General features: G+C 44.4%; 2 protein-coding genes across 5 annotated transcripts in view; one reads left to right on the plus strand and one right to left on the minus strand.

Annotated features, from left to right (window-relative positions):
- On the minus strand, window positions 1-2,615 carry adi1 (acireductone dioxygenase 1). Its single transcript, XM_048974410.1, has 4 exons — window positions 2,459-2,615; window positions 1,908-2,027; window positions 1,465-1,644; window positions 1-1,334 (listed from the first exon to the last, which is right to left on the minus strand). Exons 1-4 carry the CDS (start codon window positions 2,573-2,575, stop codon window positions 1,200-1,202), a joined length of 552 nt encoding a protein of 183 aa, XP_048830367.1. The 5' UTR covers window positions 2,576-2,615; the 3' UTR covers window positions 1-1,199.
- Window positions 2,572-22,739, plus strand: part of LOC125707332 (filamin-A-interacting protein 1-like) — a 26,168-nt gene continuing 6,000 nt past the window's right edge. Inside the window, exons 1-7 of one of the 4 annotated variants that reach the window (XM_048974404.1) lie at window positions 2,572-2,696; window positions 3,721-3,782; window positions 4,341-4,948; window positions 5,374-5,434; window positions 16,218-16,466; window positions 17,822-17,995; window positions 18,906-19,084. In XM_048974404.1, coding sequence (XP_048830361.1) covers window positions 16,224-16,466; window positions 17,822-17,995; window positions 18,906-19,084 — 596 coding nt within the window. In that variant the 5' untranslated portion in view covers window positions 2,572-2,696; window positions 3,721-3,782; window positions 4,341-4,948; window positions 5,374-5,434; window positions 16,218-16,223. Of the gene's footprint in view, window positions 2,697-3,720; window positions 3,783-4,340; window positions 4,949-5,373; window positions 5,435-6,131; window positions 8,350-16,217; window positions 16,467-17,821; window positions 17,996-18,905; window positions 19,085-22,739 lie in introns of those variants that run through there. The other 3 variants (XM_048974403.1, XM_048974405.1, XM_048974406.1) reach the window with 3 other exon arrangements.

The following is a 22,739-nucleotide window of genomic DNA, read 5'->3' on the forward strand; positions in this document are numbered from 1 at the left end:
TGGGTGTGAAAAACAGTTTGTGTTGTGAAATCTAACAGTCACAAATCCTCAAAACTGTCAGTTTTATACAATACTCTGAGCTACAGACATATGTAGATTCAGTTTAAGTTCCCACCTTGTATTTGAAAGCAACCATAAAATATGATCTGCCTTGGTCACAATTTTTAATGCATATACCATAATTCCCCGTGACCCAATAGGATAAGCGGTTTGGAAAATGGATGGATGGATGGATGGATACCATAATTTCCTTGTTTAAAGCTATCCGTCTTTACATATACCATCAAACTGTATACAGACAAACCTCTACTTATGTAAATTTGCCTTACACTACCAGTAAAACGTTTTGGACATGCCAAGCCATCTACAAAGGAGAGTGAGAGCGTCACATCACATGACCTGTTCACCCGACCTAAACAAAGTACAAATGGTTTTGGAGGAATTTGACCAGCGAGAGAGGGAAACGTGGCCTATGAGGGCACAGCATACAGATGGAAATCCTTCAGGAGAGCTGGAAAAGCATCTCGGGAGGCCACTTCATTGACCTGGCGTAGAGGAGACGTTAAGGTCAACCAGTCCCTGGAGTAACTGGGGTTAAGGGCCTCGCTCAAGAGCCCCATGGTGGGATGACTCCGCTGCCTCGGGGATTTGACCCAGGAAATAAATCCCCGCTATACACATTATTTAAGGGAAGCACTTGCGAGAAGCATCTGACAGGTTGGCATAGCCAAAGAAGACAGGCAGCTGCATCCTCACAGTTATTTTCTGTCTTGTGCAGGAAACATCTATTCAAATTAATGTAGTGCTTCATACACATGTAAAAAATCTCATTAACTAGGTGTGTCTTATTGCAGTATTGAATATGATGTTTACCAGGGAATTATATTGTGTATTTTTTTATATACCTGTGTTTACAACAAATGCCTGGTTAGGCTATGTTGTATAACGGTGGAGGGGGATCTGACGTAGGTAAAATCTTGACTTACATGTGGGGCTGAAGACTAGTCGCCTCGCGAAAGTCCAGGAGTGTCTGTGTATTAGTGGTTACATCGTGACAATTGAAATTAAACTTTTTTTTTTATTTATATTTTCATTTCCCGTAACATAAATTTGACAAGTAGTTGTCAACCATTAGCACACCACAGTACAAAGATGCCAGCTATATTGACATACACCTCCCCCAACACGCCGTAACTGAATTAAGCTGACCCGGTTTCGGCGACGCGCCTGAGCGCGCTCACGTATATCTTGCGGGCTTCGTGTTCGTCTGCTGGCCGGTTGTATGCCTTCCACACCGGCTCCCCAACAAAGAGTCGCATTGCTTTCGTGTAGTTCTGGGATCAGAGAAGAATCAACATATACGGTGAGGTTTTTTTAAGTAACTATGAAAGATCTTAAGATACAACGAATGGAAGGCAAGTGCTCAATTATGTGCGTCCTATTAAGGGGACAGCCGGAACTCACGGTCTCGTCCATAGTGAATCTGTGATAAATCCCCGCCGGTAACGTAATGAGGTCCCCCTTCGCCAAAGCTATCCTGATCCACCGGTCATCCGCGTCCCGGACATCGAAGTAAGCTCTCCCGTCCAGGATGTACCGGATCTCGTCATCTAGATGCAGATGTTCTTCATAAAACGTCTTCAGCTAATGGGAATATATACATTATAAGGTCGGCGTTGCATCTGTCCTAAAACTCAGGCAATCAGATGAAGTGGTGACCGAAAACCTGCATATTCACTTTACTAGTAATGAACCTGGAGACGTGTTTTCTTGTCTACAATCCGAAATTTTTATTAAGTAATAACTACCACAAGATGTAAGCGCGCAAAACAATGCATGACAAACTTACTATTTCAAGCATTGAACCTGAAAATGTAAATGTTTAAGGGTGAAGTAAGACTGCTTGCCTTCTCCTCATAATTGGGAAGTTTGTCCCGCTGGATGGTGATGATGTCCATGTATGAATAGCCCTGCTCATCGCGGATCTTCTGCAACTCGGGGTCCGTCTCGTATATATCTGCATTTAACTGCAAAGAAAAGCCTTTCGTGTTTAATTAGAGAAAAGTAAACTGCATTAGATCACTTGGATGGAGTAATTATCCACGCCAATGCCCACAGCTATGACCTAAGATCTTCCTGATCTTAAATGTTGTACTATGCGTTCCTAAGTCTAACATTTTGTACTACTAACAAAGTTCGTTAGGTGCATGGTTTGGGATACCAGGTATGACGTACAATACTTAATATGTACCATTTTAATATTTTGCTAAAGTATTTAGAAAATCTGGATGCCGCTGGAAGCGTAGTGGACTACAAACAAACGAAAATTGCAGTAATCGGTTAGTTAATTTGCAGCTATTGCGGCGTAATACAATACAATCCCATTCAACTTTGAACAAGTTACGTAACGCCACGAACACGAAGACACTGTATCGAAAATAAAGAAGCGCTACCGAACCTTCCAGTAAAACACCCCTAATTCTTTCAGTTCTTCCGGAGACACTGGCTCGTTGGGCTCCTTCTTGTGTGGCAGCCGGGGATCGCTGTCACTGTCGTCCATGAACCACGCTTCCATCGCGATTACTCGCACCACGTGACCGCGGACCACTTCCGGTAACAGGATTGTTTTCTGATCAGAGCCTGTTATTGTAAACCAGCAAAACCGCTATTAAACCCTGTCTGCCACGGCGCAAAAGGTAATAGAAATCCCTTTCGTGCGTTTGACACATGATTAATTGGACTTGCTTTTTAAATATGAAAATCCGGTTTTTAGAATTCGGGCAGGTGTAATGCACTATATTGCTTGCAATTAATGGAATTATTATGAAATAACGTTGGTATTTACTGACGTGATATTTCTGTTTTGTGCTGACAAACACTTCACATGCCCACTTGGTGGCAGTAAACTGCCTTCTCACCGTTATGGAAGTAAATGAGAAATGTATGATTAAAAATATTCCTGCACTGTGGGAACTGAACCCCTAGATGTTCATCATAAATTCAGCAAATACTAAATCGATCAGGGAGCTTAAAATGAATAATTTTCCGGATATCGATATACTGATAAATAGATATTTATCTGTTTTCCATGTGGCACTTATTTAATAATTTTAAAGGACGACAGTAAACACTGGCCGATGCAGCCTGCTTTCTCCCATTCAGAAAAGACAAGGCCTGGCCATTCTATGCCCAGGCGGGGAGGTGAGCGAGCCCGTGGGAGGGGTCTCTGGGCCCACCAGCTTTAAACGGCACAGTCACGTACAGCTGGGACAGCCTCACACAGCCAGGGACGCCTCTCTGCTGGAAATAACATCCTCTCTCTGTGTTTACAAACCTGGCAGGAAAAAATGCTGTATATTCTCTGAAAAGGCTTTAGCTCCCTCTCAAACATTGACAGCTGCTCAGTCTCCTTAAAGGAAGCCATTTGTTTTTTCATGAATCTGTTTCATGAATCTACGCCCTGCACAGGCCTGCAGCAGACACTCTTCCATTCAGCAGGGCGGGTTCAATGTATGATATGGATGCCAGCTGTATCCTAAATGGTCAGTTTTATGTGAAGACCTGGAACAAAGGTTCCCGAGGTTCATATTCCATCAGCGACACACAGCCAGCGTACATTGCCCCCAATAATATTTTCTGGGGGCAAGTTGGGGGTGTCCTTGGTAGATTCATAGATTCATTTGTCGATCGCGTGGCTTGTATTTAATTTTTTCGTTCCAGATACAGACCGGGGTCTCCCATCTGAGTGCTGCTGACCTGGAACATGCTGAAACACACATTAAGTATGTTTTACACTAAAGCATGTATCTTCGTACGGTGAAAGGTTAGGATGAAGGTACCTTTCACACAAACAAATCAATCAATTTGCAATAACTGTAAAATGAACGTCACGCATGTTAATCCAAACCCGTTTTCTAGATAATCGGAGTTCTGATGTGGTCTTAAGTCCTGGGCTGTCTGGGGTTGACTGGGGACTGATGGATCCCTGAATTAGTTTCCTTGGTTAATGTTTACACTAATCGAACTGGGAAGATAAACAGCATATACGAATGGACAGGAATTTGGCTGTGTGTCTTAAACTGTGTGTGTGTAAAATTTATAACATATATTATTTACTTTTTTATGTATTCTGGTAATGATGGGTCCTGAAGTCCTTGGGTTCTGCAGTGAGCCTTCAGACCCAATATATATCATTCTCTAGATATATGTTCACTTATGTTTTTAAGAAGTACAAATATTCCTTCAAAATTCAAGTACTGTTTACATGTCGAATTTCTGAGCACTTGGTTGTTTGACTCGAAGAACTTTCTTTTAAATATTTGCTTTTCTTATCTGTTGAGTTTACTGCTGCAGGTGCAGCGTTTTAATTGTGATGCGAAGGGGATCAGCTCAAGTACAGGCAGCCAAAAAGTCTGTTTTTCACCATGTGGGCGTGGGCTTAACAGAGAGAGAGAGAGAGAGAGAGAGCGAGCTCTGCTTTATGACGTCAGCCTGCATGAATCTACAGCTGTAATACTGAGCTGTATGGCTAGCAGAAAACGGTAAATAAAAACAAAACAGATCCAATATCATGACATCACAGTTTTCCATTATATATGAAACTGATGAAGTGATTAATTGTGTAACATAAAGTGTATTTCAGACTGTAAAGGCCTAAAATAACAGAAACTGAGGTAAGTAGCGTTACTTGTTTCTTTCGGTAGAAGCCCAGCTGAAACACATCTGATAAGCCTAATTTTTTTGGGAATGAGTGACCCTTCACCTCCCCTCCCTGTCCAATCCTTGCCCCCCTCAAAAAACAGGGAGAGGCTCATTCTTCGCCTGCTTCGGGCTGGAGGGGCCGGACTGGACCTCTGCGCTGTGTGTGTGGGGAAGGGGGGGCTGGATCAGCTGTCAGACGTCCTGTGAGAGGCCTCCCCCCCCGCCACTGTTCAGCTGCTTCACCTCCGTGAGTAACTGGGAGGAGCCGTTAAATTTAGCCTGTAGCCGGCGTCTCTGGTCCCTCTAAGTCTGGGCAGCGAAGATGGGTGAGAGGGACGTGCTCTGATAACAGGAAGGGTCCTACTTCTCAACTCTGACAGTTAATTCTGAGGGAGAAAATGAACCTTTGAAAACGAAGGCTGCTGTGAGAATAGAAGCTTCTCTCTCTGCCTGTCTGTCACTCTCTCTCTCTCTCTCTCTCTCCCTTCATTCTCTGTACATCTCTGTCAGCTTAGTAGCCAGGCAAAAGGAGCACTCCAGCCTCCCTCACTGTACAGTGCTTCCTGCATGATCTCAATACTGGGGCGGGGGGGGGGCAAGAGAGTGGGAAGAGCTGAATAAATAAAAGGAAGAGTCCAAAGCCCTTCTCGTGTCATGGTGTCCGCTTTGAAGACGAGCAGCTGACGTTGAAGACGACCTGGCAGTGTCCCTCATCTGGATCCAGTGTGAACAGGTAAGTCAGGAGATTCTTCTGCCGTGGAACCCTCTTAAGGTGCTGCAGGTCGGTGTCTCCCGTCAGACCAAACCAGAGATCGTCCACGAGCCTGTGCTCAACAACTGCTGTGAATTCCGTTACTTGAATAAAAGCCACGCTTTTTATCTGACGATATTTACTGGTTATTACTATCCAGTTTGACCATAACGGAAACAGATGTCCGATTCGAGTCCTTTTATGGACGGGATGGATTATCTCTGAAATGAATGTTTTGAATGCACCAGATCTCCGTTATGAAACAATGTGGTTGTAAATGCAATTTGGTTATTCGCATGATTTTTCTATAAATATGAACGACCGCGACAGAAACATATGGGCACCATGAGAATGACAGGATGGTAAAAGGAACCAGGAGGATGAGCTTTCTGTGATTGGAAGGTAATCCCTGCATACTGATGAGCCCAGTGCTGCTTTTCATCATTTTCAAAAACATTGGAAAACAAATGTTGCTCATGAAGAGTTTATAAACTGTACCCTTCAGGTGCAAAATGGATGGGTTCCTTATATGAAACGTCTTTATTGTCCAAATATGAAATATTTAAAGTTTTGATCCTTTAAAGTTCACAAATAATTTGTCTTTTGGCCTATACAATATACTTGTTAAATGGTCAAAAATGTTTTTTTTTCTTGACAAACTGACTAATTCAATTTTAAGGTGAATCCATTTAATATATGCACTCTCCTTGAAACTGGCAAACAAGATATTATTGTCTAACTAAATTTCCATTATAAAAAAATGAACTTACTGGTTGTTTTCTACAATGACTGTTAACTTAAGATGAAGCATTTCTGATGTTCGTAGAGACACCGCGTCAAACCTGGAATACTTGGGTCACTGTTTTTTTGAATCGCAAAATAAAACTTAATTGGTTAAAACTTTGGGACCAGGATTCGAACCCACAGGATGAAATGGCAAATTAGTAATAATCTTGTGAAACTGCACTGTCGTGTAATACTTTGCCTTGTTGTTGACTGGCTTTTTTTTTAGCTGCACAGATGATGAGATGATGAATCTAATATACACAATAAGTAACTCTCTGCGGGTGAATATATCAGTGTCTAACTGGCCTCGCAGCGTTCCATCTTTCCACATGGAAAGACCAGAGAAACATTCCGCTGTTGTTAGTTTTTTTACTACACAATGAGCTTTGCAGTGCCATTGAAACCTTGTATTCACACAGGTGCTGTGTAGTAAAGGGGGGCTTGTGACTTGCTATCAGGGGAGTAAATGTTCCAGAATTGTCTTCCGCTGGTTTTTATTCCAAGCTATTTTCATCCTTTTCATTTTCGGCACCGTGTTTCCCTCCATAAACATTCGGGCTGTTTTTCTGGAAGTGACATAACCGTACCTAAAGCAGAGTGGTGATACTGCCATTATGACGCTAAGTATGACTGATATGTGTCCTGTTCCAGGCTTGCCAACATGTTGGTTCCAACGTTTGGTGCTGCGAAAGTGAGCAGTCCATAGAAGGAGGGAGTGTTCGCCCTCTGCGACCCTCGAGAAGGTGTTGAAAGGAAGTTTAATACGGTCCATAGCTCCAGGAGCGTTCCCAGCTGAAGACTCTAACTCTCTCATGAGTGTCTTTGGCAGCTCGCTAGAAAATGCGCAGTGACTCGACATGCTGAAGTTTACTGAAGGTCAGCCTGAAGTTGTAAGCAAGTTACGGCATATTTTAATATTTCTGCATGTTTCAGACAAGCAAGAAGTCTCAGAAATCCTTTTTGCGCCTAGCACCTACCGCTGACGTACGCATATGTCCGTAAAACCTGCCGTACTTCTGCTTCACCTGGTAACTGTCTGTGCACCAGCTGCACTGCCCTACTTATAATTTACGGTATAATATTCCAAGCACTCGTTTTTGAGGCAGACAGGACTTCAGTACTTCATGACAACTGTATGATGACAGAGGAAGTAGCAGCATCTGTTTGTAATGTTGAATCTCCTCAGCGATGATAATGTCTCCTTGACAACACACATACCAGATAAATAGTTTATTTTCATTTCATTTGTTCCCTTGTGTAAACAGACCAGATAAGAGGTTAAAAAGCTGTTATTCCATCATTTAGGATCTATTACGGCATTGTGGCCGGTAAAAGAGAGGCTGTATTTTTCGAAGGTTTGAGTTATTTTGGTGATAAAGCTGGTGAAATATGAAAGAATGTCAGTAAGAAAAATAATTCAAAGAAGGAAAAAGCAAAGCGGAAGGAGTTAGACTCAGTAACATCTACCTGAGGGTGGAAAACAAATCTTAGGAAGGCAGGGTTGTACTGGGAAAGATTAACTTGTAATTCTGGGAGGGGTGATGTTATGTCAGATGTACTTCCTGTTATGGTTTCATTCTGCATCCCGGACCGGCCTTGCGTCAGTGCCGAAATGCTGGGCTGTGATATGACCTCACTGCTATAAACTTTTATCGAACAGAAGGGGAGGATGCCGGTAGGAGATGAGATCAGGACAAGCGCGAGAGCGTAGCTCGGTATCTGTCCGAATCCAGTGCAGGATACCAGCTCACGTCAGCTGAAGACTATTCCCTTACTTCCACTTCGCGGTCAGCGCGGCTGCAACTGGAGCAGAGTGGGACAGTCCCAGGATCCGCTGACGCAAGTCCTGCGAGAGCAGAGAGGGACAATAGTAAAACCTCGGACACTATCCAAACATTGCGTCTACACACCAGGCAGGACTATAAGACGCCTCAGGGGTTTATCTGACCAGATGATCAGTAGCTTGGCCCATCACCCTCGCAAATGCTTCACCTTCCACTCGCGGATAATCATTTTCTCCTTGACAAATCGTGACCGAGAGATGCGCCGGCGAACGGAGGATCGAGAGCAGCCAGGCCGCACGGCAGATAGGATCGAGGCATACCAGACATGTAAGGTTTTGCTGGCCATTAGTCATCTCTGTGGAGGATTTGCTCACACATTCTTAGGGCGGTGACTTCACAGCAACTCCATCAGCAAGGCATGTGAGGCCAGGCTGCATTTGACCAGTGATGTCACTGCTCTGGTCCGGAGTCTTGCAGGTCCCTTCGTGGTGTATTGGGAAGATGAAACAGCCCTTATCTGTGTGGCACCACCATCCGTTTTGCTCGTAGTAACACTTTCCTTCTCCTGTAATCCTGTCCACAGTGGGATGTTCCATCCTAGCTGTCTCAGTCAAAGGGGGGGGGGACCCTGAGATTTGGACTGGTAATGAGCAAACGCTGGGGGCGAGGCCCCATCCACAAAACCAGACTAATCTCATGGCTTGGTCTGGGATTTTCTTTAATCAAAACTAAGCACTGACAAGGAACAGAAGCAATGAGCGGATTCCTGTTTCAGGCAGCCCGCAGGCTCAGCTTCTTCGGAGAGAAATTTATTTCTTTATTTGAGCAGGAGGAGTTTCAAACCCCTTATCCACAAATGTTGACGTGTTTTATTATGTTCCCAAGCCTTATTGCAGTTTTGTTTTTTTGTTTGTGGTTTGTTTGTGGTTTGTTTGTTTTCGATGAAAATGCACTAGTTTGTGCCGTAGAATTCACAGCCATCTGATGGGCTCTGCTTTTAGCATCCAGGAAATTGTTCGAGCTGACAGCCTTACCCTGCTGATTTCGTGTATCTTGTCCGGCATAATTTTCACCTGGTGTCAGCTATTCTCTGACTTGTAGGTCTATTTATATATTAGCCTGAACTTGACGTCTAGCCAGCAACCTCTAGGCTGCCTTTTTAAGGTGCGACCTGTGTGACGTCATGTTTGCACTCGGAGAGCGCTGCTCAGGGGTACTTCGGTACCCCAGCCAATTCCAAATGTCAGTAGCCTCTTGAGAAATTCGAAACAGGCTGCTGCTTAATCAGCCAGGCCTCTAAGAACCAAACCCTTCCTAAGGACTGCAAAACACACTCTTAGTGTCTCACTGTCCATTTGGTCTAATTGTTGCGTTTTTTTTTCTATGATCAGTATCTCACTTGTTATTCATTACTTGTTCCTTCTGCGGTTCCTTAGTTGTTCACAAAGGTTTACAGAATTAACAGATATAGTAACGTAGTAACTGCTTAAGCCAAAACATGCATCATGATTCATTAATGATGAATCAGCATGAGATCACTATGTAACTATGTAACTAACTACTTGCCCCGTCAAGTAGTGTTACCATTATACGTGTTGCTTGCACTAGAAGAGTTTACTGCCTTATTCCGTCACGCATGTGCACAGAGACAGTAAAGTCGACTTTGACTTCAGTTCGACTTTCTACTTGGTTACCAAAGCAGCATGAGCCCCGAGTTCTGTTTGGACCTCCTCGGGCTGATCCGAGTTGCGAAACTAGGCCGACCCCGGGCAACAGCACGACAACGGGAAGGTCCCTGATGGCTCTTTGTGACAGCAGACAAGTGAGGGGGGGGCCAGCTGACTGCAGGGGTGTAACGTGCTTTCCAGAAGAGTGGTGGTATGCTTATACTGACCTTTTTATACCAGCTAAGGCGCTATTCATGTAAGGCACCTTCCCCTTAAGACACAGGTCTACAAGGAAGGGGCTGAGTCAAGGTAGGTGGGAGAGTTTGGTGCGAGACTTGATTCACCTCGATGGCTTTTTTATTTCGATGGTCTGTGACATTAGTGCTGTTTGGCTCAGTCTGATAACTGTACCTGCAATCTGCACTGTTGCAGTCATCATCATCATCGTCTTTTCATCCTGGACTTGAACCTGCTTGCTAAGAATGTCCGAAACCTTCGAAGTCTGCAGGTTCTGTTTCTACTAATGTCATTTGAACTTAGACGCAGATTATTTTCAGGAAAGGGGTGTGGGCACTGATGTGGGGGTGGGGCATCTGTGAGGGACATCTGAAGACAAAATATGACAGCTGCCACGGACTTCTTTCTATGAAGTGCACTAATTAAAAATGCTATGTCTTAAATTACACAATAATAATCATGGCTATGATTCATGTATATTCATGCAATTCTTGCAACTGCTAAATTAAAATGTTCGCAGGTTTTTTTTTCTTTTTCTGGAAAACCTGCATTCCACATTGTATTTTCAGCATCACTCAGAGCCTATGAAAATTGGTCGGGGAAAGAGTCAGGATTTAGTGGGGCGGAGCCACTTTGGAGGGGCGGAGCCACTAATGGCTTTGTGTGTGGATTCTGCATTTGGTTTATTTATACACAAATTAATTTTGTAATCCTATCACGTCTCTCTACCGGTACTTGTATCTACAGCACGTTTGTGTGTTTAGGGTGCTTTATGGTGTTATGGTCTGCGTTGCGTTTGTTTGTGTATGTATTCCATATCGTGTTATGCACTTAGCCGGAATGCTCCTGCAGCGTATACAGTGGGATGATGTCACTCCCGCCACCTTCAGTTATGTTGCTATTTCTGAGTACTGAGGTGCTTGCTGTGTACTGTGACCTGACCCTGAAAGGTGATCCACTACCTCAGCTGGACAAGTCAGCATAAGCGATATGAGTAGGAATATTAATAGAAATATGCCACTATATACAGTGGAATTTACTGTATGTCTTTAATACTGGGGGGTACTGTACTTATCTGGGATTGTTCTGCCAGGGAATGTGGAGAGTTTTCACTTTCCTACAGCGTTTCTCTACTCACAGGAGACATAATTACACTTTGACTAATTGCTGACTGTATGGGGATAGTGTGGCTTTTCATCTTGCCAGTCATGGCATTTCCACGGGGAGGCTGAGGAGCGGGGGATTCCACCCACAGACCTGGATGTTCTGAATTTCTGAATCGGGGGAGGGAAAGGCTATTAATGGCCGATGCTGAGATCTGTGACCTGTAGGGCTGCTTAATCTCTCCGGGGGGGGCGGGAGAGAATCCCCTCATGGCTGACATGGTGTAGGCCTCAGGTTGGGCATCTTTGGAAATCAGTAGGAGTAGTAAGTTGCAGCAGAGTAAGATCAGTGTATTTACTCAGGCACTTCGGCGGCGTTAAAATAAGCAGAAATGCTAACAATCTTTCTAAAAACAGCCAGGACACGTCACATGGACAGTCACACGGCGGTGTTTGAAATGCACACGCCGTCTGGTGTCACCGGGTCAAGCTTTGTTTTGACTTGTTACAGGAATGTCGGACGAATCTGGTTTCCTTCAAAAGCCCAAGACGTTCTGAGAGAGGATTTCATTGAAGCCGTTGAGCTGACGAGCTTCGCTTCCCTCCTCATTGTCTTCTTGCCATCGTAGCTCTTTCTCCTGAGTTTCTTTTCTTTCCCTAGTGCATCGACTTCTATTATTAGCCTCTTTTAAGTTATATTCTGCCTCAGTAGGGCTTAGCAGTCAAAGTCATCTCCATAGAGATCAGAGGAATCATAGGAATGCCATGGGTCAGAACCGCGTTCTGCAACATGTTAAACGGAGGACCTTGCAATTTGCACCAAGCTAAAAGCCAAACACATGGTCCAGGCAGCATTTCGGAGCCTCCTTGCTATGGGACCAGCACTGTCTCCTCTACCGAAACGCCCGACGGATTGAGCTAGGAGGCATCGGTGTGTTTTCTTGCTTGGTTTCAAATGTGATGGGATTTCTTTGCTGAAAAGGCGGCTTGTTCGGGTTCTGTTGGATTAAGCCAAGCAGCGATTGGTCAACACCTAGTTCGGGCAGGATTACCGAGTGCCGAAGATTCCTCTATCGCATCACTCGCTAAGAGAACTCGGACTGTTCCACGAAGAAGCACACCAGCTAGAATGATCTGGAGGGAGTAGTTTTGGCTTGTGCATTAAACCACCCTTCTCCCATCATGGTAGACAGGAATACTCAAAGCAGAAGTCAAGATACAATCTCACGTCGAGGTTGGACCACGTTGTGATAACCAAATGCATGCCTGCTGACTGAATCGTGGCTTGACTTCCACTGTGCAAATTACCTTGTGTATGAGTATGGAGACGGCCTAGGGATTTGGTTATGAGTGGAATCCGTTAGTATGCTGATCACTTATAAAGTGATACGTCCTGCAGTTCCCTGGTGGAGAGTATGGGGTGGAGATAATCTATAAATACCTTAGCTAGATTCGTCTCCAGGAAACAGCTGGGCCAGCTAGCCATCTCTTGCCTTGGGTACAGTTGGGTCCATGTTTGGCTCTGACTTTCTCTGAATGCTTGACCTTTCATGCCTCCAAAGGTTTCAGCATTTGCTACTGGCACAGAGGACTGCAGTTGCTTAGAATTTTAGGGATGCTCACGTTTAAGGTTAGGGCCGGTCTGGGGATTTGTTGATGTCGTCAAAAGGAAGGACCTGACGGAATATCCTGCCATGAGAGGAGTCTTTCAATACCAGGTCATCAAGGTATTTTCTAACTCAGCGTTTGCCAATCTGGTTCTTAAGGAACCTTCTAGCTCCTTGCCAGACAGTCTACATTTTTGCTACCTGAGCTACTTGAGCTGGGAGGGAGCAAAAACGTGGCCTGTCAGATTGTCAAAGACTGGACTAACTTGATTTATTATGTGAATAATTTTTATCAAACCATGGCTGTCTTTAGAAAGAAATGCTGAAAATAGTTCTAGAACTTTCTGTTGTCTCTTAGTAACAGTGCGTTGCACCTGCATTTCTGCGGGAATAATGTCTGTAGGAGTAAAAGTATCAGGAGGGAATAATCAGTCCAGATAAAGGTTGAGGGCCCACTCATTACATCACTTTCTTGGCTACTTGGCCGGACACCTCCCCCTCCCTCTAGGTAACTCTCTACACTTTACACACGTCCATTGTATCCGGATGGTCTTTATTGTTAAACATGGACATATGTAAGTGCCCCCCTCAGACAAAGGGCATGTCCCAGTGGGAACCTGCGGAAATGAAATCCACGTATGACATTCCTCCATGGGTGTGGAGACCACACAAGCTTATGATTCCGGTATTCATGTATTTATTTGGTACTTCTCTTGGATATTGGTTTGATCGTTTCATTTACTGCATGTCTTTTTTTAAATTTGGATTTAGTTTTTGTCTCTCCCCAGTGACGGTTTGTTTGTACTAGCTAGATTTTTTTTTTATGTGTTCTGCTTTGTTATGCTAATACTGTAGCTAATTAGCAGAATTTTGCCTGTAACTGCATGTTATATGTGACTGTTATCTAGTCGAACTCAAAAGCTTCACTGAGTTTGCTGTCATTCCTGAGCAGACCTGTCAGGGTGGACCCCCCCAGGTCCATGAAATAACAAGAAACAACACTAGCCCCCACAGATGTATCGTTATTGCTACTAAAATAAAATCATAAAGAAGCAAAGCTTTGCATTCCTTTGGTTGTGTATTGATGACGAGCAGTTCTGACAGTCTGGATAAATGCAAAAATGTATTTAGTTCCCTTGTTCTGGTGTGTGCCAGTGTTCCTGCAGTCAGTTTGGACTCACGCTAAGCGTCCATTTAGCCAAAGTGTGCATATGATTTTATCGTGTCAAGGTCCAGAGGATCGTGGAATGAAATATCTGCTGTGGAGGTTCAAAGACCTGATAAGGTAACTGTTTGTGCCTTTTGAGATAGCTGCAAATGTGCTATTTTCTCTCGCTGGAAGCTGAAAATGCCAAAAGATGCGCATTAAGAGGAAAATGTTCGGAATTCAGTAGCTGAGACTCTGTCTTGATCAGAGCATAAAGGCGCCTTTTAAGGATGAGGGGGAACTGCAAGAAATAAATACGGTAGCAGAAGACTATGCATTTAGTCCTTTCTTTCAGGCCTGCATAACTTCTGTCAGATATTCATCCTGCCGAACATCTAGCTTTAATGGGAGCTATTCGGCGATAAAATTCCCTTTGATGTCCCTGCTCTCTGCTTTTCTGCCTCCAGGTTTGGTTTTAAAGATCCTGTGAATGCTCGTGGTGAGACTAGGGTCACACTCATTAATGCGACAGGGGTGCACTGTAGGTGGGGGTGGGGGGGGGTATTTTGTGAACAAGCTCAGAACATTGCCAAGCATTACTCGGAGGTCAGAGGTCGCGTGAGATCACAAGGGAGGCACGACATACTGGTGTCTAATCTGTAAGTAATTAAAGGTACTGAAGTCATACTTGAATGTGGGTTTAAAAACAAATCCACTGCAACACTGATAGTGACCCAGAAAATCCACACCAGTCGAAGGTGCCGTTTGATGCTTTTGTTCACAAACACTCATAACAGGCATCTCAGTGTAATTCTGCATATAAACACTCAGTTATGGTGGACAAATCTAATCAAACAAACTTGAAGCTGTATATTTAATCCATGTTTTTAACACAGTTTAATGGAATGTCTTCTTTCACGCCGATATAATTATACATTTACCTTTAACCTTTGACCTTGCTTGACACTTCTTCAGCCAACGCCGGGCTATTTGGTCACTTCCAGACCGCTGTTGCATCCAGCACCCGGGGAGCAGTGAGTGTCCTCTGGCTGAGGAGGTCACAGACGGGATTAGTTTCGCCTGCCCGCGTTATATATTACTGTGCCGCTCTAGCGTCTCGCCCAAATACGCTCTCCGTCTGCCGCGAGATTATCCGTCACTCTGGCAGTTTCTGCAACGGAGGGGAGGGGGTCCCAAGGGCTCCATAAATGCTCCCGAACCCTTCCAAAGTGTCAACACCGTGCGTGAGAAAGCGTTCTGTGCTGGGAGCACTCGGCCACGGGCTCGCATCCTCTTCCCGGGGGCCCTAGGCCAGACTGCGCGAATCGCCGTGATATCCCACCAGCTGCTCCGTCTCCGTGCTCGTGTGTCATTAACGTGATCGGTGTCTGCGAAGGGGGGACGCCGAGGCAAAGGTGGGCTCCACCAGCACAGCCCCGTGCCCAGAGGCGAGAAACACACTTCCTGTTGGGCCCCCCCGAGTCCTTTCAGAGTCATTTAATAAATACGCTCATAATGAGTATCTGATTTGGGCTATTTATTACGATATATCTAACCCCAAAAACCAACAGTGCATTACAGTGTTTCTTGAGTATTTTGTATTCAGTGACTGTCAAACTGAATTAATATGGATATTATAAAAAAAAAAAAAAACATCCAAAATGTTCATTAAACCCATTTCTCCCCCCCAAACGTTTGCACACAGATATTATCCTGAATTTAGCACATTTCTGCCTGTACAAGACATCCGGCAGTCATTGCCTGGTTGTCCAACTGCTGCTTTATTTCCTATACTGACCGTAATAATGTCCATAATTTAAGTATGCAAAGCGTGACTGCAATTGAAACTTTAATTACTATTAATCAGCGATTTTCACGGGTGTTATATAGAAAGTACCTTTGATTGAATCAGATTTTTATGTTTGCGATATAATTTGCGTAATGAAAAATGTTCATGCTCTTTGGTTTTTGATTACAGTGTTTATCATCTCTTGCGCTGAGTACCTTAGGGTGACTTAACGCTCCAGGGTGCCGACATCCACCGTGATCATAAATTTCTTCTAGTAAAATTCCTTTGATTTGACAACATGGGTGATTGTCACCTATCAGTTTTTTCGCTGCATTGCATAAATAGTAAAAATGCTTCAATATCTGTCCTGTTTACTTTATGCTGCCATAACCTTTACAGGGGTGTGGGCAGGGTTAGAATGCTACGCCTGTATCTGGAAGGTCATCGGTTCAAACCTATTTCCAGTAGCAACCTATTAAACCTGGGTAGTAATATTGTAAGTTTAATATGAACACAAGGTACGCCTCTGTCTGGATTGCCATTGTTAATCAGTTGCACCATTGACAGCACTAAGGTCGGCGATTCAGAATAGCAGAAGGCAGCGATTTCTACTGTAGTTCAGTCTCTGCACTTCTCTCTGTGCAGGGTACCATGAGATCCAGATGCGGTGTGGATGACCCCCCGGGTGACATTAAGGTCGGTGGTCCCTGCCTGGCCAGTGACATCCACGAGGATGGGAAGCTCAACAGCGATTCTCGACAGGAGACGGAGGTCTCAGGGACCCTGAAATTACCCCAGAAGTCGTCCCTGCTCCCCAGCCAGAAACATGGGCTGATGGATCTTTCCAAAGAAGACCTCGTCCGTTTCTTGGGAATTATGGAGGGAGAAGTGCAGGTAGGATTCTGAGCGGAGGGGCATGGCCTGTTCATCAGCTCCCTGTTACATAACTGTGCTCAGTGTTTCCCAATCCAGTCCTCACGAACCCAAAGACGGTCCACATTTTTGCTCCCTCCCAGCTCACTACCGGAAGGGAGCAAAAACGTGGCCTGTCTGTGGGTCCGAAAAGACTGGATTGGGAAACGCTGCTGTACACTATAGATGGAATATGCTCATTCTCCTGTGTCTGCCTTTCACATCCAACTGACCAATGAAATGATGTTTTATGATGTCATTTATTTAGGTAGGATTTATATTTGTACTACTTTGTACTTTGTATGGATTATGTTATATCACTGATTTTAACTATTTAACATTGATAGCTAGCTAACTGACATTAAACATTGTTAATTGAGTATAAAGCGAGATTGGTTTGCATCTTGCGTCACTGACAATCCCCGTAAGTCTATTTAAAACAGACCGTTCACTGACAGCTGTGTAAAGACAGGTTTCTGTTTGTGATGCTAATGTCTCATGTTGTTTTAGGTTAACTTTGTAAAGCAGCGTTGGAGAAAATGTATTTTTTCATGCTCTAGAAATAATGGATTTTTGGTGATGCGTGATTTTCATTGGACGGTGATGATTTGTAACATTTAGATAAGAGTGCTTCCTGCCAAGCTGTTCATTGACTCGAGTTGGGTGATTTTTAATAAGGCCAATTTTAATAACGCTCTGTAACATTTGGAATCAGTTTTTAGTTATTAGAAGACTCACTTTTATTGTCTTAAATTTGAAAATCTGGGCCACAGCGCTTCGTTACAGTTTTTCGAATTAGCAACAATATGACAAGTGTCGTTTTCTTTCATGATGGGTAGTACCTTCTGGTGACCACTAGGTGGGAGTAATGCTCTATTGTATTAGGTGCCATCTATGAAATAAGCTATCAATTGATATGCCTTGCAAGATATTTATTGTGCCTTATGATTTTCATATAATTAGAAAATTGCTGGCCAGTGTTTTTAATAAGCACGTTTGCATTTTTTTGTGAATTTTAATGGTTGGTTTAGTGTGTTATTTGTTGATTAGAAAGTTTTGTTTTACTTTGGGTTTCTTTTTGTGTGTTTGCTGTACGAGTGCTTTCTGCCACTTGCCAGGCTGTTACTGTAAATAAGAAACTGTTCTTAATGCTTTTTTTAAAAAAAATTACAATGAACTAGAAAATGTCACTGTAGCTCCATCTAGTGTTGTGCTTTGATACTGCAGCTGTACCGTTGGCACCGAATGTTACGATCACTATCATTACGTATTAAAATTATCCGTCTATGGTGAGCTGGATGCCTTCGAGGCTTTTAATTAATGCGTTTTCCCCACAGGCCCGAGATGACATCATCCATATCCTGGCCTCCCAGCATGCCCCACCTGAGGCCCTGGAGAACCACTATGCGTCCGCCGGCCACCTGGAGGCGTTGCAGGCTCTGCACCGAGACGGCTTCCTGTCCAACCCCAGGCGTCTCGGAGATCAGGTGTATGAGAAGCCGATGGCTGAGGTGAGTCACTGACAGGGAGTCACTGGTGTGGAGAGTAAGATTAAATAAGTACGAGTACGAGTGCAGGTGTGTTAGAATTCTTTGCTTTTCGGATATGCGCTCTTGCTCTGCTCCGCTTTGGGAGACGTGCACATACAGCTCTGGAAAAGTTTCACTCGTTTCTCAATTTATGGCTGTGCGCCTGTGTAAAATATACCTTTTTTTTTTTTTTTTTGCAAACTTCAGCCTAAGTCTTCTCTGCTTCTCGTTACTGAAGGGCTACTTCCCTGCTTTATGCGACTCCAGTCATGCATCCAGGAGCCTGTCATGAACTGTCCTGGCAGTGCACTTCACACTACTTAATGTTTCCCATCAGGTCACCTGACGTCATCCTCCTTAAGTTGATGGTCATCTCTCACATTAGAAAGTATCTTCTGCTGGTTTTTGGTCATTGCCAGTGTCTCCTGCTTCACCTTATTCCTGTGTCCTGCTGTCTTAGAAACTTTGAGCCTGGAAGCAGCCTGCCTCGCAGTGTAGCCTTCTGCTGGCAGAACCAGGATTAAACCAGGAATTTAAAAGGCTGATTTAAAAAAATATACAGTGGTCTGTTAGTTTTAATTTAATTTATGGATTAGACCAAAGGTTGGAGTCCAAGCAGGGAATCAGCCATTTATTTAGCTGGAGTATTTTGGTTGGTTAAGGGTCTTGCTCAAGAGCTCAAGAGATGTGACTATTCTACCAAGGATGGGATTCAAACTGGTGACCTTCTGATCCCTGGCACAGATGCCTAACCCACTATTTGCTTTCCCTTTAAAAGATTAAAATTTGATACTCATGTCCTGCCCCCCGCCCCATAATGGTTTCTATACCAGCCCTGCGGACAGGGTCAGAGAGAGGCCGGTGCTGACGTGTTGGTCTCCCCGTCCCTTAGCTGGATAAGCTGGAGGAGAAGCACCGCGAGGCATACCGGCGCATGCTGAGCCAGCTGCTGCTGGCAGAGAAGTGCCACAGGCGCACCGTCCTGGAACTGGACAGCGAGAAGCGGAAACATGGGGACTATATGGCCAAGAGCGACGACTTCACAAACCTGCTGGAACAAGAGAGGGAGAGGTGAGCGGCGGGGGAGACGCAGACCAGGGAGGGAGGGGGCTGGAGACCGGTGTAGGGAAGCACAGAGGGCTTGGACGACACCAAGGTGGGTGGTATAGCAGGTACTGAGCTAGCGGCAGGCTGGCAACAGCGGGATCTTGATTTAATCAGTGACTGGGCCGATACCTGGCAGATGAAATGTAGACAAATGTGAGGTGATCCATGCAGGGAGCAGAAATATAAAGTACAGATATTTTATGGGATCCACTGAAATAAAGGTAGCTGATTATGAGAAAGACCTTGGTATGTATGTTGATGCTTCCATGTCCCACTCTCACCAGTGTGGGGAAGCAGTAAAAAAGCCAATAGGATGTTGGGTTACATCTCTAGGTGTGTGGAGTTTAAGCCAAGGGAGGTGATGCTACGGTTATGTAATTCCTTAGTAAGACCCCACCTAGAATATTGTGTGCAGGTTTGGTCACCAGACCTTAAGAAGGACATTGCTGCCTTGGAAAGGGTTCAGCTTAGGGCTACGAGAATGATTCCTGGTCTTAGAGGAATGTATTATGAGGAGAGGTTAGCTGAGCTGAACCTATTCAGCCTTCAGCAAAGGAGACTGAGGTTCTTTTAAATCAGAACTAGATAAGACTATTAGTTGAGTTCACCCCAAACGAGCCTAATGGGTCGAATGGCCTCCTCTCGCTCGTAAATTTCTTATGTTCTTATAAAGTTGAAATCCCAGGACTGGAAATGTATGCAAATCTTATGCAAATGCAGCTGATTTATTTTCAAGGTACAAACAGTCAGTCCTCAGATAATAAACAAGATCTGTTCTGTAAAACTGGCAAAAAAGGAAAAAAATAATACAATACATAATAATTATAATTATCCATTAATAAAAAAGTAACTATGTATGGTACTGTACAGCACCTCAAGCTGACAAACCGCTGAAGCCATGTAATGTTTTCATGAAGCGTCACAAGTAGTGCGTATGCTCCTTATTACAATATTTAACAGAAATATTTAATATAATCTCGCAGTCTGTTCGTAAGTACAAGGTGTCCGTCAGCTGGACATTCTTCACCTGGGGGCTGCCTGTACGTAGATTTTTTTTAAAGGAGGCCCGTGCATGCAATTCCTAAAGCAATTGGCATTAAGGGCTTTACTCAGGCACTCAACAGTGAAATCGGTCTTCCTGCTCAGAGATTTGAACCAGCAACCTTCTGATAAGAAGCACAGGACCCTAACTCACCCATATATCTGTCAGTTTCTTTATGCAATGAAGACCCATGGTTAAATAAAACCCGGAGTAATATGGTATATAGACTAATGACTCGAGGGGTCGATCTCACAAGTTCAGACCTTTTGCTGCCAGGTGTTGCTTGATTCTGTGGTTGAAGCCCTGTGAGTCCTGGGGGGTGGGGGGGGTGAATTTGGGAGCTGCTGTAGGGGAACATGGTCCAAAGTCTGACGCGTTCTGGTTGAATGACACCACACTCCTCCATTCTCCAAACATGCCAAAGGTCTCCCGGGTGTCACGGTTCGTCAGTCACCCCCTCCCCAGCTGGCTTCTCTTCAGCTGAGAGCTTTTATAGCATTTTGACCCAGGGGGCTTGAAAATAGTAACGCTCTAGCGACAACTTTAATAGTAATATGTTTTATTTATATAGCGCCTTTCATACAGTCAAGGACACTTTACAAAAACACATTTAACAAGGCAGGCAAGTTACATAGACGAATAATATTCATTGAATAGATGTGTTTTTAACAGGAGCTTGAAGCGGATAACAGATTTTTCCATACGGAGACTAAGAGGAAGGGCATCCCAAAGTTTAGGAGCTGTTACATTAAATGCTCTGCCACCCATCGGATGACCTTAATGCACAGGCAGGAGTGTATGGGGAAGAGTAGCTCAGACGGATAATGAGAGGTTGAACCATGAAGGGCTTTGAAAGTGATGAGGGTCATTTTATATTTGATTCTGGAGGAGACTGGCAACCAGTCATGGAGGACTTTGGATCTTGTTTCCAAAATTCATTTGTAAATTAATTTTTACATTGTAAGTTTACGTCTGGTCAGATGAAGGTGAAGGTGATTTGGACGTAGAACACGTGGGTTGACACCCCTTGTAGCCTGCAGTGCCCCTCCCCCCATGGCTCTGCCCAAAATACGCCCCCCACCCCAAGGAGCATATTCTTGGCCTTTCAGCACCCTGACACCACACATTCCTTCCTGCTGCAGTCATACCACACCCCCTGCCTGGCATGTCATGCTGCACTGCCGCTCTTTCAGCTGATGTCACAAAGGGGGTGGGGGTGGGGGGGGGTCGGTCACATTCGGAAAGCAAAGTGGGGGGGACACTGCCTTGACCCAAACCACCAAAACAAATAATCCAGCTGTGTTTTTTTTTTTAGGTTGTAAAGACTTGGGCCTGAAATATCCACCGTCTGTCTATTTATTTTGCGGACGGGTTTAGCCAAAGGTACGTGATTTTTCGGAAGCCGGGACAGCCAGTCCCCGGAGTGAGTGGGGGTTAAGGACCTTACTCCGGGGCCCAGTGAAACCCAGTGACATCACTCTGCCAACTCCAGGATTTGACCCACCAACTTTCTACTTGCAGTGTCCCCACCGCTGCCATAGGGGAAAAACAAGTCACAGAAGACAGAGTGGCACAGTCTTGAGGACCTAATGACGGAATAGGATGGAATAGGTTACTCGTCTCTTCATTCTTAACCTCGAACCAAACTCTGCACCTGCTGAGTGATAGGTGTCCGTTTTCGTCTTGCCACCCTGGCGGCGATTCCGTCCCTGTCGCGGAGCTCGTTACCGCGGGAGTGGGAAGTCCTCACATGCTATGAGAGGCTACAGTCTGACGCTTCCTCTCACAAGACAAGCGCGTGAGATTTTATCGCGGGTCATCCAACACGACGTCCGCACGCTGTCAACGAGACGTCCCCCACGGGGCAGAGTGAACATCCTTTCAAACATTCCCCATTTATATAGTCTGTCAGCGAGGCTTTGGAAGCTAGTCAGCTTCAAGCATGGAAAGGATTATTAGAATTATTAGAATTTTAAAAGCACACGTTCGGCTTTCTGTGGTTGTCTGGCTACGGTTCAGGATCTGCTCTGGCCTGCTGCTGCCACTGGTCCGTCTGTGATCTCTGTAGATATTATTTTCCCTCTGATTTCTGGTTTCCTTTTGATGGCTTGTCACGTGGAGCTTTATGACAGTCCTGCTGAAATGATGGACTGTGAGCTTAAAAGGGATTCCTCAAGGAGTGGAAAAACTTTTTCAGGATCTGCTTTCCTGGGTTTTCCACATCAAATGTGTGCAGTCATGAAAAAGATCCTAATTTAGCTATCCAGTTTTATATTTCAGTTTAATTATTGTGCAAGATTAAGGGAAAAACTCGAATCACTGCTGAAATGAACGTTGTTCCCGGCTACTGTACTATTCACCATTAATCCCCACTAATTTGGGCTTTAATTGTAGCATTTGCCCTTATGTTCTGTGCGTTTCTGGATCGTTATGGTTGTTTAGTACATACTTTAGGTAGTCATTTGTGTTATTAAACGCAAACGTTGTCTGCAGTGCTGTATTCCATTGGGACAAAGTTCCTTAGATCAGTTAGCAAAACAATGCCACTGAGAGGGAGAGTTCAGGAAAATACATCAG

The sequence above is a fragment of the Brienomyrus brachyistius genome, chromosome 14 (assembly GCF_023856365.1).
Source record: "Brienomyrus brachyistius isolate T26 chromosome 14, BBRACH_0.4, whole genome shotgun sequence".
NCBI classification, from domain to species: Eukaryota; Metazoa; Chordata; class Actinopteri; order Osteoglossiformes; family Mormyridae; genus Brienomyrus; species Brienomyrus brachyistius.